This window comes from Callospermophilus lateralis, chromosome 1 (assembly GCF_048772815.1).
Source record: "Callospermophilus lateralis isolate mCalLat2 chromosome 1, mCalLat2.hap1, whole genome shotgun sequence".
NCBI lineage: Eukaryota > Metazoa > Chordata > Mammalia > Rodentia > Sciuridae > Callospermophilus > Callospermophilus lateralis.
Window position 1 is genome coordinate 78,130,397 of NC_135305.1, and position 14,379 is coordinate 78,144,775.

The following is a 14,379-nucleotide window of genomic DNA, read 5'->3' on the forward strand; positions in this document are numbered from 1 at the left end:
ATGTTCTTTGGTTTCTTTGGGATGGATTGTTCCTTTGCTTTTTTGTGTTGTTTATGTGTCTACACATCTAAGAGTTGGTTTTGAGGCAGTAGAGTTTCTACACTGTTGACTTATAGTGTCCCTAAAGGTTTCTCATACCTTACAAAGTTTAGGGGGAGACAGATAATAACAACAACTGATGCAAACAACTTACATCATTAGACCAAAGAGCTCTTGCTATGAAATCTACAATGTTTATTGTCACAATAACCAAAAATTATATTACCAGTTATTGCCCACAGTAAAAATAATAAATTTACAAAAGGTTTTACAATTTCAGTTGGTGACCAGAGATTGAACAGAAGTGACATAGGGTGTGATGATTGTGAGGGAGGAAGAGAAAAAAGAAGTAAAAAATTAAAGGAAGAGTGTAAGAACAATAGAGAGTGGATGTTAGCAGAAAAGAGAAAGAGTTGAGGGAAACTGAGAAGTGAGAGAGAAAAATATATAAAATAAAAAGTGAAAAAATATTAAAAAGAAATAAAAGATACAAGAATGTAACCAATGTATACTAATCAAACACCTTAGTCTTCAAAATATTGATCCAAAAAAAATCTTGAAATAAAATGGTAAAAACGAGAAAAAATAATGATATATGAATAAGTATCCAGTTAAAATAGAATTCTTTTAAGAGAAAAGAAGAGATGAGGTAGTAAAAATGGGTTTGTAGATTCAATAAGTGAATAGGACAAATGCAGAGGCAATGTAGGATATGTTTATAAGGGGAGAGAACAAAAAAATGGAAGTAGAGGAGTTAGAGGAAGAGAGAGAGAGACAAAGAGAAAGAGAGAGAGAAGCACACAATAGGTTTAGCTGTTAGAAACAAAGAGAAATAGAAACAAAGGCAAACAGAGTTGTGAAAGAGACAACAGAAAATCAATCCAAAATGTACTAATCAAAAATTCTAATCCTCAAAACACAGAGCACAAAAAAACCCAGCTACCTTCAAGAAATGCTAAAACCCACAAAGCAGAAACAAATATGTCTGCGTACAAAGGTCCATCATGGATCAGTCATTAGAAATTCAAAACAAAAACAAAAACAGAATAGTCAATGAGAGTATTTGCCCACTGTCTGTACCAAACCGTCTTTCTGTTTCTCAACTTCTCTTCTCACTGGGATTGTGTGAGGGGCTGTGGAAGATGCTTTAGGCTTCACTTTCTGGGTGTAGCTGCCTTTGTGTTCTGTGAGATGAATTCCTGCAAGTGAAACTCCGAGTGGCTGGGGTGTGGTCTGGTATTGCCTCAGGTGTTTTATCATGTGGGGAGTTTTTAGCCACTAATGAATCAAGCACTTTAGGATTGTACCTCACTCCTCTCCTTAGGGCATCACTTGTGGGAAGTGGGAGTGGGTCCTTCACTGTTCTGTTGTTCAGGGTACTGCCTTTGTTTGACTTCTGAAGGACTCTTTCCCAGCTCTGAGCTCAGGCCCTCCACCCTGTTCAGTTTCTCCCTGCCCTTGTTCAATGGAGCAGGGGAGGGGAGGAGCCAGCTTTCTCAGGCCTCTCTGATCCGTATTTCCCTCAGGCAAAATGGTCTCCCCATGCCAGAAAATCCCCATGCCAGAGATTCTCCTGATGTGCTTGGTTTACTTTAAATCTCAGTAAAGTTCCCAGTCTGAGTTCCCAGTCTCATGGAGGTATTAAAATGCTTCCACCTTGGGCTCCCTGTACCCAGCTGGCAGGTCATGACTTTCATGCACCAGTTTATTGGACTAAATAGCTTCTGGGTTGGCCCAGGCCAGGCTGCCCCTTCAATCCTGAGATTCCCCATACCAAGATCTTCCCACCACTTTTTGATCTTTTCTGACTTTGTGTATTTTCTCTGCTCCTGCCTGGAGCTCAGCTCCAATTCTATTCCTATAACCTTAGTCTGATATACCCCAAATTTCCCAGTATCCAAGGCTCTCTGTCCAATATTGAGTATCAGTGGATCAATGGAGTGTTTTGTTTTGTTTCTTTTTTTTTTTTTTTCTTTTTTCACTCACCTTCCAGAGAAGTAGTTTTCTTGCTGTTTGCGTCCTGAGTCACCCAGTGGTGAGAAAAGCCACTTCCCACTAATCCGCAATCTCGCCTTCAGAAAACTCTTGAATATAAAGAAAATTTCTCTTTGGAATTGTTGTTGTTGTTCCATAGGGATTTTTTTGTTTTATTATTTTATTTTGAATTGGCTAATAATTGTGTATATTTATGAGGTACAGTGTGATGCTTGATACATGTGTACATTGTGGAATTGGTAAATCAGGCTAATTAACTTATCTGTCACTTCACATTCTTATCATTTCATTGTGGTGACAAAGTATAAAATCCTATGTTTTAGCAATTTTGAAGTATATAATATTATTAATTACAGTCAATATGTTGTGCAAAAGAGCATTGAAACTTACTCCTCCTACCTAACTGAAAATGTGCTCCTTTTGTTCAGCATCTCTCTTTCCCCAAATTACCCACCCCCTCAGCCTCTGGTAACCACCCTTTTTCTACTCTATACTCTTGAGAGTTTAACTTCTAAGATTTGAAAAGAAATAAGATCATATAATATTTGTCTTTTGTTGCATTGGTTTTTTTTAATTTGTTTTTTTTTTTTCCAGTTGGCTAAGTTTTCTTTTTTTTAAAGGCTGAACAGTATCCCATTGTATATTTACATCACATCATCAATTCATCCATTATTGGGCACTTAGGATGTTCCCCTATCTTGGCTATTATGAGTAATGCTGAAATAAACATGAAAATGCAAACTCATCAACATATTGATTTCAATTCCTTTGTATATGTAACTAGTACAGGGATTGCTGGATCATATAATTCTATTTCTAGTTTTTTAAGGAATCTCCAAATTATTTCCCACAGTGGCTGCACCTGTGACTATATTTAAAAAAATCAAATATTGGGAACATATGAACATAAAAGAGCTACATTTCACACCCTGTACTGCTCAAATTTTGGTTGTGTCTGTTATTATTTTCCCAAGATAAACTAAACTTTCCCATAACTTTTTGCCATACAGTCTAAGCACCATCACCTCATAAATTCAAAGCAGATTTGTTAAATTTTATGCCCTAGAGTGATGGTATGAGGGAAAGACGAGGAGACAAATTTATTTTAGAATTCATTTGTACATTTGAACATTATTTTGGGACTGAAATTATATCATCAGTATGTATTTCACAAGCAGCATTATAATTCTGTAGTTAAATTTAAGCTCTCGGGCTGGGCAGGTTGGCCCAGGCTTGTATTCCAGCAACTCTAGGCTAAGGCAGAAAGATTCTAAGTTCAAGACCAGTCTCAGCACCTTAGCAAGAACCTGTCTCAAAAATAAAAATTTAAAAAGAACTGGAGATGTGGTTGGGTGGTTTATCACCCCTGGGTTCAATCCCTAATACCAATAAATAAATAGATAGATAGATAGATAGATAGATAGATAGATAGATAAAGGAAGGAAGTTGTGGATTCAGACCTAAGTTTAATCACACTTTGTAGACTTCGGTGGTTTACTCTGTGACTAGTTTTCTCATTTTTAAAATGGTCTACTAGCAACTTCATTATGTTTGTTTAGATACAGTGGTGGACTCCTACCCCCACCCCCCAAAAAAGCTAATAGATCAGTGGGAACACAACTGCAACGTCTGCCTTCACACAGAAAACTAGACTGGGAAGTGGGTAATTTTGCTAATTACCACGAGGAATTGGGGAAGTACATGCCTGATTTCATTTGAATGATAGAAAAAAGACTAAAGAGGGGATGACTACCATCCAAAAAGAAAGAAAAGAACAAGTGTTGGTGAGGAGGTTGAAAAACTGGAATTTTTATGCACTGTTGGTAGGAATGTTAAATTAAGTAGATGCTGTGGAAAAATATGGTGGTTCCTCAAAAATTAATAGAAATACCATAAGGTTTCACAATTCTGCTTCTGGGTATATACTCAAAAGGCTTGAAAGCAGGGCTGGGGTTGTGGCTCAGTGGTACAGTGCTTGCCTAACATGCATGAGGTACTAGGTTTGATCCCCAGCACCATATAAAAATAAACAAATAAAATAAAGGTATTGTGTCCATTTGCAACTAAAAAAAATATTTAAAAGAAATAATTGAAAACAAGGAGTCAAAGTCATATTTGTATGCCTATATTCATAGCAGCATTATTAGCAGTGGCCAAAATATGGAAGAAATCCTAGTGTCCATCAATTGATGAATGGATCAACAAAATGTGGCATTGTACATGCAATGGAATAGTATTCAGAGAATACTATCGTATTCTATATACTATACTATACTATAGTATTGAGAACAGGGAAATTTCAACATGCTACAACGTGAATGAAAATTGCAGACAATTTGTTAAGTGAATAATTCAAGAATGATCCTTGAAGACATTAAGCCAGTTGCAAAAGGAAAACTATTGCATGATTCCACTTATATGAGATACCTATCATAGTCAGGTTCATGGAGACAGAAAGTAGAATGGTGGCTGCCAAGGGCTGGGGAAGGGGACAATACAGAGTAGCTTAATGGATATAGGGTTTCAGTTTTGCAAGAGGAAAAAAGTGTTGTGGATGAAAATGATAATACAACAATGTGAACATATTCAGTGCCCTGGTTGTACACTTTAAAGTGATTAAGTAGATAAAGTCTGTTGTTATGGTTTGGATGTGTGGTGCTCCCCAAAACCTAACATGAGAGATAGTACAAGAAGGTTCAGAGGACAAAAGATTGGGTTGTAAGAGTCTTAACCCAATCAGTGATCTAATTTCCTGATGGGAATTAACTGGTGCATGGAGTGATAGTGTGGCTGGAGGAGATGGGAACAGGGGCGTGGCTTTGGGTATATACTTGTATCTGGCCAGTAGAGTATCTCTCTCTGCTTCTGGATCATCATGTGAGCTGTTTTCCTCTGCCACACTGCTCCTCCATGATGTCCTGTCTCACCTTGAGCCCTGAAGAATAGAGCCAGCCTTCTATGGACTAAGACCTCCGACCTGTGAGCCCTCAAATAAACGTTTTCTCCTCTACAGTTGTTCTGGTCTAATCTTTTAGTCACAGCAGTGAAAAAGTTGACTAAAACATCTGTTATATACTTTCTGTCACAGTTTTTAAAAATTTTACTCCAGATGCATGTCTTTATTTGTCTTTATTTCTACTTAGTTAACAAAGTTAGAGACAGCCAGTGACGACTTCCCTTCCCAGTGCCTTTTCAAGAAATATTTGTACTGTCTATTGTTAAATTTGGTTTTGAAACTTCAGTATTTGTAAGTTTCTAAAGTTACCACCAACGGCAATATTTGACATTTAGCAAAATGCTAATTGGAAAATTTTGCAAATTATGTTTATATTGTAACTTTTCCATTTTCTAGAGCACTACAAGAACAACTTCCTAAAACAAGAAAGCAAGCTGTTGGAGCTATTGAGATAGTAAGTGATATCAAGTAGAAAGTGCACATATCAGAACATTTTAGGAAATTGTAAGTGGTGCAGAGAAGGATTATATCTGGTGTTTACATCCATTGGTTAGGGGAAAGAAGAGTTTAAAGAGGAATTTATCAGAGTGTTAATTCCAATGAGAAAAATATAAACAAACATAAAGTCCCACATTAAAGGATAAGAAAAAATAGCACAATATCCACACATTTATGAAGATGAAGGATTATGAGAGACTTTTAATTTATTTACATTTAAATATTTCCCAATAATCCCACTTTGATAATGTGAGTTGCAGTTATCATCTCAAAAATATTATAAATCTTTTTTAAATAAAAAATAATTATCTTAGTATTTCATAAAGCTTACATATCAGAAAATATTCCACACATTTCTTTGGAATATGTGCATGGAACATTTTCATGAATACGTCCTCAGACATTCCCTTTACCAACTCTCATCTCTAGGCCTGGCTGTCAATGTTATTAGAAATATATAGGAAACAGTTGTTTTTGAAAAGTTAATTTTTTTAAATATGGGAAGTAGAAGAATATGATAACCTTTATCAAGGAGATAGCATACTATTCTGGGGGACAGCAAGGGAGCAATACTCTGTTATCATAGGTAATATTGACTAAAATGCTGCAGAAACCTTTCATAAATCCTGATTAACTACTTCATGAATGAATAGGAAAACATAACATTTTTTCAACTCCACCCAAAATAAGAACTAAATTCCTCTTATTGTTGTCCCAATATAATTACACTACTATGCTTTTTTATATTCTATTTGATCTCTCACTAAGATAAATAATCCATGTTTCCAAATTTTGTTCCCGGTTTGGTTTTGGAATGGTGTTGTAGGAACCAGTACAGAATAGAATATAATGCACTGAATACTTAGCTAAGCTTTCAGGCATTTCTTTTTTATTCTAGTCATGCAAATTATTATAGATCTTTACTCACAGGTTAGACACTGTTCTGGTTATAATGAATCCCAGGAACTCAAAAAAGTTAGAAATAAAATTTCTTACATTTTCACTAATTGGTTACTGTTTACTGCATCTAGTGGTGACAATGCTGTCATCCTGATGAGTCTAGGGAATTAGAAATTCCCCAGTTAACTTTTCATAAACTAAAATATTGTCACTGCAGTCTTTGAAAATATCTTAACCTATTCCAATATTAACTAAGTAGAAAAAAAGCTTCTGATTCATACCCACATCTGATCTGACTTATGCAATCACCTACAGTTTATACAGATTTAAATGCTGTATTTCCTCAAAATCTATTGGAAAGTCTTAATATTGGATTTTGGTTTTTGTTTGATTTGGTTCATATATTAATGCATATCCCTGATTTTTTTAAGTTTTCAATTTCAATCAATTTGTAAAGTTGCATTCACTTGCTGGCAAAAGCTCTGGGTTGTGACGTTTGTTTTACAGCCATCACAGTACCTTGCCTTGTTTTCCTCAGTTCCGCTTTGCTGATGGACTGGACATCGTGCTCATGGTCCTGGGAATACTGGCATCACTGGTAAATGGAGCCTGTCTTCCTTTAATGTCTCTGGTTTTAGGAGAAGTGAGTGATCACCTTACTAGTGAATGTCTAGTCCAAACCAACACAAGTGAGTACAAGATTTATTTTTCTGGATTCCTGGGGACCCAAAATCATTTAATAAATAAAACAGGAATTAAGCTCATAGTGCAGATTATTGCATTGTAAACAATAACTGTATAATATGTACTTAAATCATTTATTCTTCTATATCGCTAGATACTAAAGAACCTAATAGTTCTTGCCAAGTTCTCCAGAGAAACACAATCAATAAGTGTGCATGTGTGTAGATACATCTCTGTGTGTATGTATATGTATACAAAGAGAGAGAGATAGGCCTGTGTGTATATGTATACATATGTAGCTACTTGGGGTACTTTAATAGACACAGACAAGCGTGGCACTGTAGAGCACACTTCAACAAGGAAACATCAAAGAATATGCAGAAAATAATAGTTCAAGAGACAAAAATATCCTCAATAAAGACAAGGGGGAAACCTACCAATTGAGTATACAAAAAAGGTCTCATTTTACTCACTTATAGGCATTTTTAAATATTACTGATATTTGTAGGAATCTGTTTGTGTGTGTGTGTGTGTGTGTGTGTGTGTGTAGAAAGAGAGAGTGATTTTAAGAAATTTACTTACATGATTATGGAGTTAGGCAAGTCTAAAATATGCCAGATGCTGGCCAGTCTGAGCCCCAAGAGAGAGCTACTGCCACAGGTCAAGTCCAAAGGCTTGCTGATGGTGCACAAGAATCCTCTAAAACCCACTATGGTTAGGCTTGTTTCTCTGAAAATTCAAATATTGCTCTATCAGAAGTGGTGATTATACCAGGATTTAATCAAAAGTTGGGGCCATTCCATTCCACTTATCAGTAAAAAGAAGAAATCAAGAAAGTAAGAATGGCTAAGTCTTTCCGGCTACTTGGAGTTCTTCAATAGACATGGACTTGTGTGGCACTACAGGGCATAATTCAGACAGGAAGCAGCCAGGAACATGCAAAAACTTACAGTACTATAGACTAATATCTTGATAAAAGATATGGAGGGAAATTTAGCAATTGAGTGTGCAAAACTATTTTCAAATCACCCGTAGACATTTGCTCCTATTTCCTGTGCTTGCAGGCATCTTCCATGCATCCTTTCTAGTGTCCTACTTCACAGCCATGTCCTTCAAGGTCACATTATTCCTTAAAATGTAAATTCTAGTGATTCTCCTATATACAGTCTCTTTTATCAAGTATATATTATAAATATAAGTAATTCCCTGATTTTACATATTTGTCCCCAAACTCCACACTAGGAAGTATCCTTACAGCTATTTTTAAAAATTGAGGCAAGTAACTCATTAAAACCTGAATGTCTTGTAGATACTGGTCTAGCTTTGTGTACTTTTGTCAGTGCCCTATTTGACTTTCAATACTAATTTAAGCCTTTTTTGTTTCCCACCTAAAGGCTAATCTTTCAGGTGTCCACTTTTATTTGAATGAAATACATCCACTGCTTCCATCTCTATATCCATCCAGGCAATAGTTGCCTGCCCAATTGTTAAAAGATTTCAATAATATAAGTAAAATTGAGGATATAAGTGAAATTAAAATTTTATATTTTAATAATGTAAGCTAAGTTAATTGTCATTTGGAAGGACCCAGCAGTTCACTAAGAAAAATGTATTGATTGTCAACTATATGAATGAGTGAGTGGTAAACCTAGCAACAGAAGGTAGTCACTTGAGGGTGCTCCTTTTGTTACAGATAGTCTATAATTGATTGCCTTATAAGCCTTGTACAGCAACTGGCAATGCATCTCTGACTGATATTGCTTTGGTGAATTTTAGCAAATATGATAATCATAAAAACAGTTTTGATAAGGATTTATATACATTTGTGATGTTATTGGTATATTATAACAGATTATTAAAACCCTTTAATAATAACTTTATTATTTATTGATTTCCTAGGAGAATATGATTATTTTCTCCTACAAATAAACATGTATAATAACCATCATTCATTGGGTGCTCATTTTGGTGCTAGAGTTGAATTTCTTTACATATTATCTCTATTAATACAATATCCAAAATTAGATTTTGTTATTTTGATGTCATTGTGATACCATTTTAGAAATAATGTTTATTCTATTCATTAGCTCAGTTAACTCTCTTTAAAATTTTTTACTAGGTTTTAAAATCTTCACTTCTACCATGTCAATTCTATTATTTTTGGAAAGTCTGCTTCAAAATTTTTTCTTCCCACAATTTCACAAACAGAATAAGGGAGAAATAATAATTTCCATATAAATAAATTCATAGACATTATTATAGGGAATGGTGTTATGACTATATAAGATATGAAAAGTCATGATGCCTTTATAATGTTGATTATAGAGTTTTAAACACTAAAATTATGGCAGTGAATATTGACCACATTTGTGTTGTTGGTAAAGTCAGGACCATGGTATAACATTATTGTACAATGAATTTTTTACAATATATATGAAGTATTTTCTACTAGAATATTTTACTAGAAGTATGTTTTACTAAAGATTTACATGAAAGACTTGTAAATGAAAGATTTTTTGAAACATGGGTTTAGTATGTGACTATCCTCGTTATAACCCCACATATTTCAGTGAGGTTCCTTTCAGGATTTTCCATGACTACTAGTTCTAGAACTTCCACATGAGTCTGGCTTTTCTTGGACTTTCTAAATCATTTGGGGTGCATCACTCTTAATTCTAAATGTATGATCTCAGGTAGGAACAGGGAGTTCTGTTACTGTTGTTTTCCTGACTGCTGCCTGAATAGAGGAGTCCTAAAGAATTCTTCCTGAACATGAGCTACATTGTTAGTGTTTCCTTGTATTTTTACACATTGCATGAATATTTCTTGAGAGCAGAGATAATTATTTCAACTACTAGTTTGAAGAATAGAAAATAAGATGATCCTAGGCCTGTGTTAGGCATGAAGTCCATTTTCTCTAGAAAGTTCTACGTTTAGTTTGGAGGAATACCTACAGTATTCCTTATTATATTATTATATTATATATTGTATATATATATATATATTGTATTATATTACAGTATAATATAATATAGTATAATACAGTATAATACCTTCAGTGTGGCCAATTGAAAATTACTTTCTTTTATAATTAAAAAAAAAACAAACTTTTTTTTTTTTACAGCAAATTCTCAGAACTGTACTCAGTTTCAAGAGAAGCTGAATGAAGACGTGACTATGTAAGTCCAAATAGAGTGTTGATATCATACTGCATACCCTCTCTGCATACCACTCTATTCCACACCTACAATAAAACACAGTTAAAAAATTAGTCTGATTATTAACTTTATATAATAGCAATTAAAGTAAATATGTTCTTCTCTTTTGTTTGGTATTTATAACATAATTAGTGAATAATTCTTCCTCTATTTGAAAAGTATACAGATCATATGTGTCTTTGAGAAAGTTGTCATCAGTAGAAAAGTTATGACATTTTGCATTTTTACAGCAACTTTGCCTTCTAGAACTGAAGGATCATGTCCTCGAAGATAAAGGACTTGTCTTTCTTTTATAAAAAACTATTTTCTTTCAAAGTCTTGTAGGAAATGCTATTTATATAAATTGAAAAGATTTCTATAAATTTAAAAATTGAAAAGCTATATGCTATAAATAAATTGTAAAAAAAAAAAGTAAGGAGTAAGGTTTTGTTCAGACCAATTTTAGAAACTAATTATTTAGGTTATTATAGTAAAGTTATATCCAGAATAAAAATAGTAAAATCTGAATAGAAATAACTTATAAGGACATTCTGTTTTTGTAACTTTACTCATAAAATAGTATGCATTATTCACTCTGTCCCTTATTGCATTGGTTAGGAAGGTGCTTCTTTACTGAGCAGGTTTGCTGCCCCAGACCCATATGGGCAGCTGAACTTAAGGTTGCTCATGTGAATTTCCAGAGACACCAAATAAAACACAGACACACTCTGTACCTCTAAACAAGCATGGCTTCTCCATTCAGGATGGCTTCTCCATTCTTGGCCTCAGGCTTCTCAAATGGGACAGCAAGACAAAGTCATGAGAGCCTGGTGAGAGAAAGTGAGCACATTTGGAAGTGGGCTTTTATTGGGGGACTCTTGTTCTTAGAAAGTTCCATCCAAAAAAGGCCAGAAGGGGCAGGGTTACAAGGGACAGGTGAGTGTAATTCAATCCAAGGGGCAATATCCCTACATCTGAAGACACACCCTCCACTTCCTGAACCAGGACAACACCCAGATCACTACGAAAGGTAGTGATGGTCAAAGCCTCTTGCTTCAAGATGGAAGGCCCAAGTCATTCAGACTGGCTCCCTGCATATTTCCCCTTCTTTCTTTGAAAAAGCAGGTGATGGGTTACTATTGGAGTCCCCAAATCACTGTTTTGAAGGCTCGACATACCGCAATTACAATACAAGAGAGAATTAGTAGCAACGAGAACAATATAAGGATATACCATGAAGAATGTTTAAGAATGTTTCCAGGGTTAAAGCCATTCAATTTTTTAAGTATTTGATCAGCTAAAGAAGTAGGATCCAAAAAATCAATCTTACTTCTTGTATATCTTGAATATGATGATGGAGCTCCAAAACATCCAAGATGCTATTATTATTTTGCCAAATACCCAATAAATGGTTTTTAATCTTCTCCCAATCCCATTGGGAAGCATTGTATTTGGCATTAGTAACACACACATACTTATAGCTAGCATGACATTTAAGTCTTTCCTTGAATTTTATAGCCAATTTTATAGACATTTAGTCTTTCCTTGAATTGTATAGACACTTTTAGACAGCCAAAGTTCATTACCAATATTTATGACAGTATCCTCTAAGGCATTTAGCTTCATCTCAATCCTCTCATCAATATTTATTTGATTATGAAGAACCTTGAAAGTATTCTGAGCTAAATTATTAAGAAAATTTGCATGTTGAATATTTTGAGATACAGCTGTGACTGTTGAAGCAATAAAGGAAACTAAGGCAACAACTCCCACTATTAAGAGACCAAGAGCACGTTTAGGTCTCACTAGCTGGGCATGTATTTGTTGTAAGGCTTGAAAACCAGCATCAGCATATCATGGCTCTAAAATATTAGCTGATAAGACAAAAGAGGGCTGATGAAGTATCAGCGTTCCTTTCCCTCTATTATATCTGGTGATTCAGGTAGTTAAATTACATTTATTACATGTTACAAGATATCTATCATCTTTCCTTTTAACTTTTACATTTCCAGTAATTAAAACGTAAGGAGGTTGAATGCAGGCCCATAAGCCATACCAAGAACCTTTCTTACAGTTTTTGTCTACAAAGTCTGGTAAAGGTTTGTCAGTAAAATGTAAGAATTCTGAGGCAGCAATTAAGCACCAACCATCTTTCTGAATGCCATCTTCACTGAAGGTCAAGATGTTACTAACAAATCCTCCAGGAGTCATGGTAGTACTCTTGAGAAATTTCCTTTTGTCAATTTTAGGTGAACAGTCCAAAATATACCCACTATTTCTAAACACCTTATGTTGTACTGGAAAAGTATTTATACAATCTATCTACATAGGAAAGGTGCCAATTTCTATCGCAGAATGTTTAAGACAATGAGGTATTCATGGACATTCTGCCAAGATGACTGGTTTGTTATGAGAAAGTCCCATTTTAATAACTGATTTGATCTAAGGTTTTGAGTCACCAGGAACTGTACAATTAGTTGATCTAGGTCTCCCAACTACTGTCTTTTCCTTAAATGACACTTTTAGACAGCCAGCATGTTTATTGTGGGACCAACACAAAGATAATGGAGCACTATAGCCAGAATAATTAAATCTAGTCACATAGTTGGGAGTAATGTGGGTGTTGTAAATAATCCCATCATATACGAGTCATTAGTAAATACTGGGATAGATTCTCGAGTCCACACTGCTGGGTGTACTGAAAGTGGATCTGGAAAATATGTCCAATAAGTTTCTCCCGGATTCCCATTTACCTGACAGCTCAATGGAGCTAATATTGCAGCAAGCATCCTTGTTAGAGACTTAACTTTTCCTTCTGTCTAATCATTCGTGCAGCCTGCAGCATCAATTTCCTCAGATCCTTCCATGAGGGTAGCTTCCTCATTCAATCTCTCTGAGCTATCTTTCTTCTTCTCTTCCTTCAAGAGTTCCTCTTTTTGAGGGAAGTCAGGTCTGGCATCTCTGGGTCAATCTTCAGTCACTTGAATCTTGATTCTATGTCCTCCATGCCTGATGGCGCATTCAGGTACCAAAATAGGACAAAAAGCACCTTCTGGGAAAATACAACCATGACCTCTTCCCCACATGATCACCTGATCTGGTCCTTTCTATTGACAGGTCTGCAAGTTCTTCCACCAAACTCAGCCTAAAGGGCCTGTTGCTATGGAAGACATGTGTCACTCAGCTGCAGTGCAACCTTCTGAGTCACAATTTAGAAAATTTAAAATGAACAGAGCATGATTAAGGTTATTTTGGGAAGTCCTGGTCCTATCTTCCCCTTTTAGTTTTTGTAATTGTAGCTTAATAGATAAATGAGCTCATTCTACAATGGCTTGACCTTGAGGGTTGTAAGGAAGACCTGTTTTATGGTCAATAAAACTTGGCAAAATTGTTGAAAAGAAGGGCTTACATAAGCTGGTGCATTATCAGTTTTAATCTGTAAAGGACTTCCTAATACTGCAAAGGCAGCTAAACAATGAGAAATAACATGTTGAGTATTTTCTTTTGCATGGGCTATAACAAAGATAAATCTAGAATAAGTATCTACAATTACATGTACATAACATTGTTTACTAAATTGAGAAATGTGAGTTACATCCATATGCCATAATTGATTTGGTTTTAATCAACGGGGAATACCCCATGGTAAAGATGGAGTGTGTATAGCACATTGGGGGCAGTGACATACAATTTGACAAGCCTGTTCTCTAGTAATATCACTTTTTATGTAAACTAGAAGTATTTTGATGATGCAAAGAATATGAAGCTAGTGCACAGTCATACAAAGACATTTTCTGACAAACAGCAACCCATTTATCAATCTTATCATTACCTGATGTTAGAGGCCCTGGAAGATTAGTATGGGCCCATGTGTGGCCTATAAAACATGGCTCTGAAACTGTCTGCTTCCTCTGTGACCCCCCAAAACATAGTTCACTAAATTTCTATAGCTCGCTCTCTCATTCAACCTGTAAATTCACCCCAAGTGGTCCCTGGTTCCAGGCACTACCTGCTGCCCCCGACCCATGCAGGCAGCTGAACTTAAGGTCACTCGTGTAAATTTCTAGGGACACCAAATAAAACACAGACACACACTGTACCTTTAAATAA

The 14,379-nt window shown here is 35.4% G+C and overlaps 1 protein-coding gene across 1 annotated transcript in view; it reads left to right on the plus strand.

Moving 5' to 3' along the window:
* Abcb5 (ATP binding cassette subfamily B member 5) overlaps positions 1-14,379 on the plus strand; it is a 153,454-nt gene that overhangs the window by 39,460 nt on the left and 99,615 nt on the right. The window contains exons 4-6 of the mRNA XM_077109974.1: positions 5,387-5,444; positions 6,927-7,077; positions 10,197-10,251. Of these exons, the coding sequence (XP_076966089.1) occupies positions 5,387-5,444; positions 6,927-7,077; positions 10,197-10,251 (264 nt within the window). The remainder of the gene's footprint in view (positions 1-5,386; positions 5,445-6,926; positions 7,078-10,196; positions 10,252-14,379) is intronic.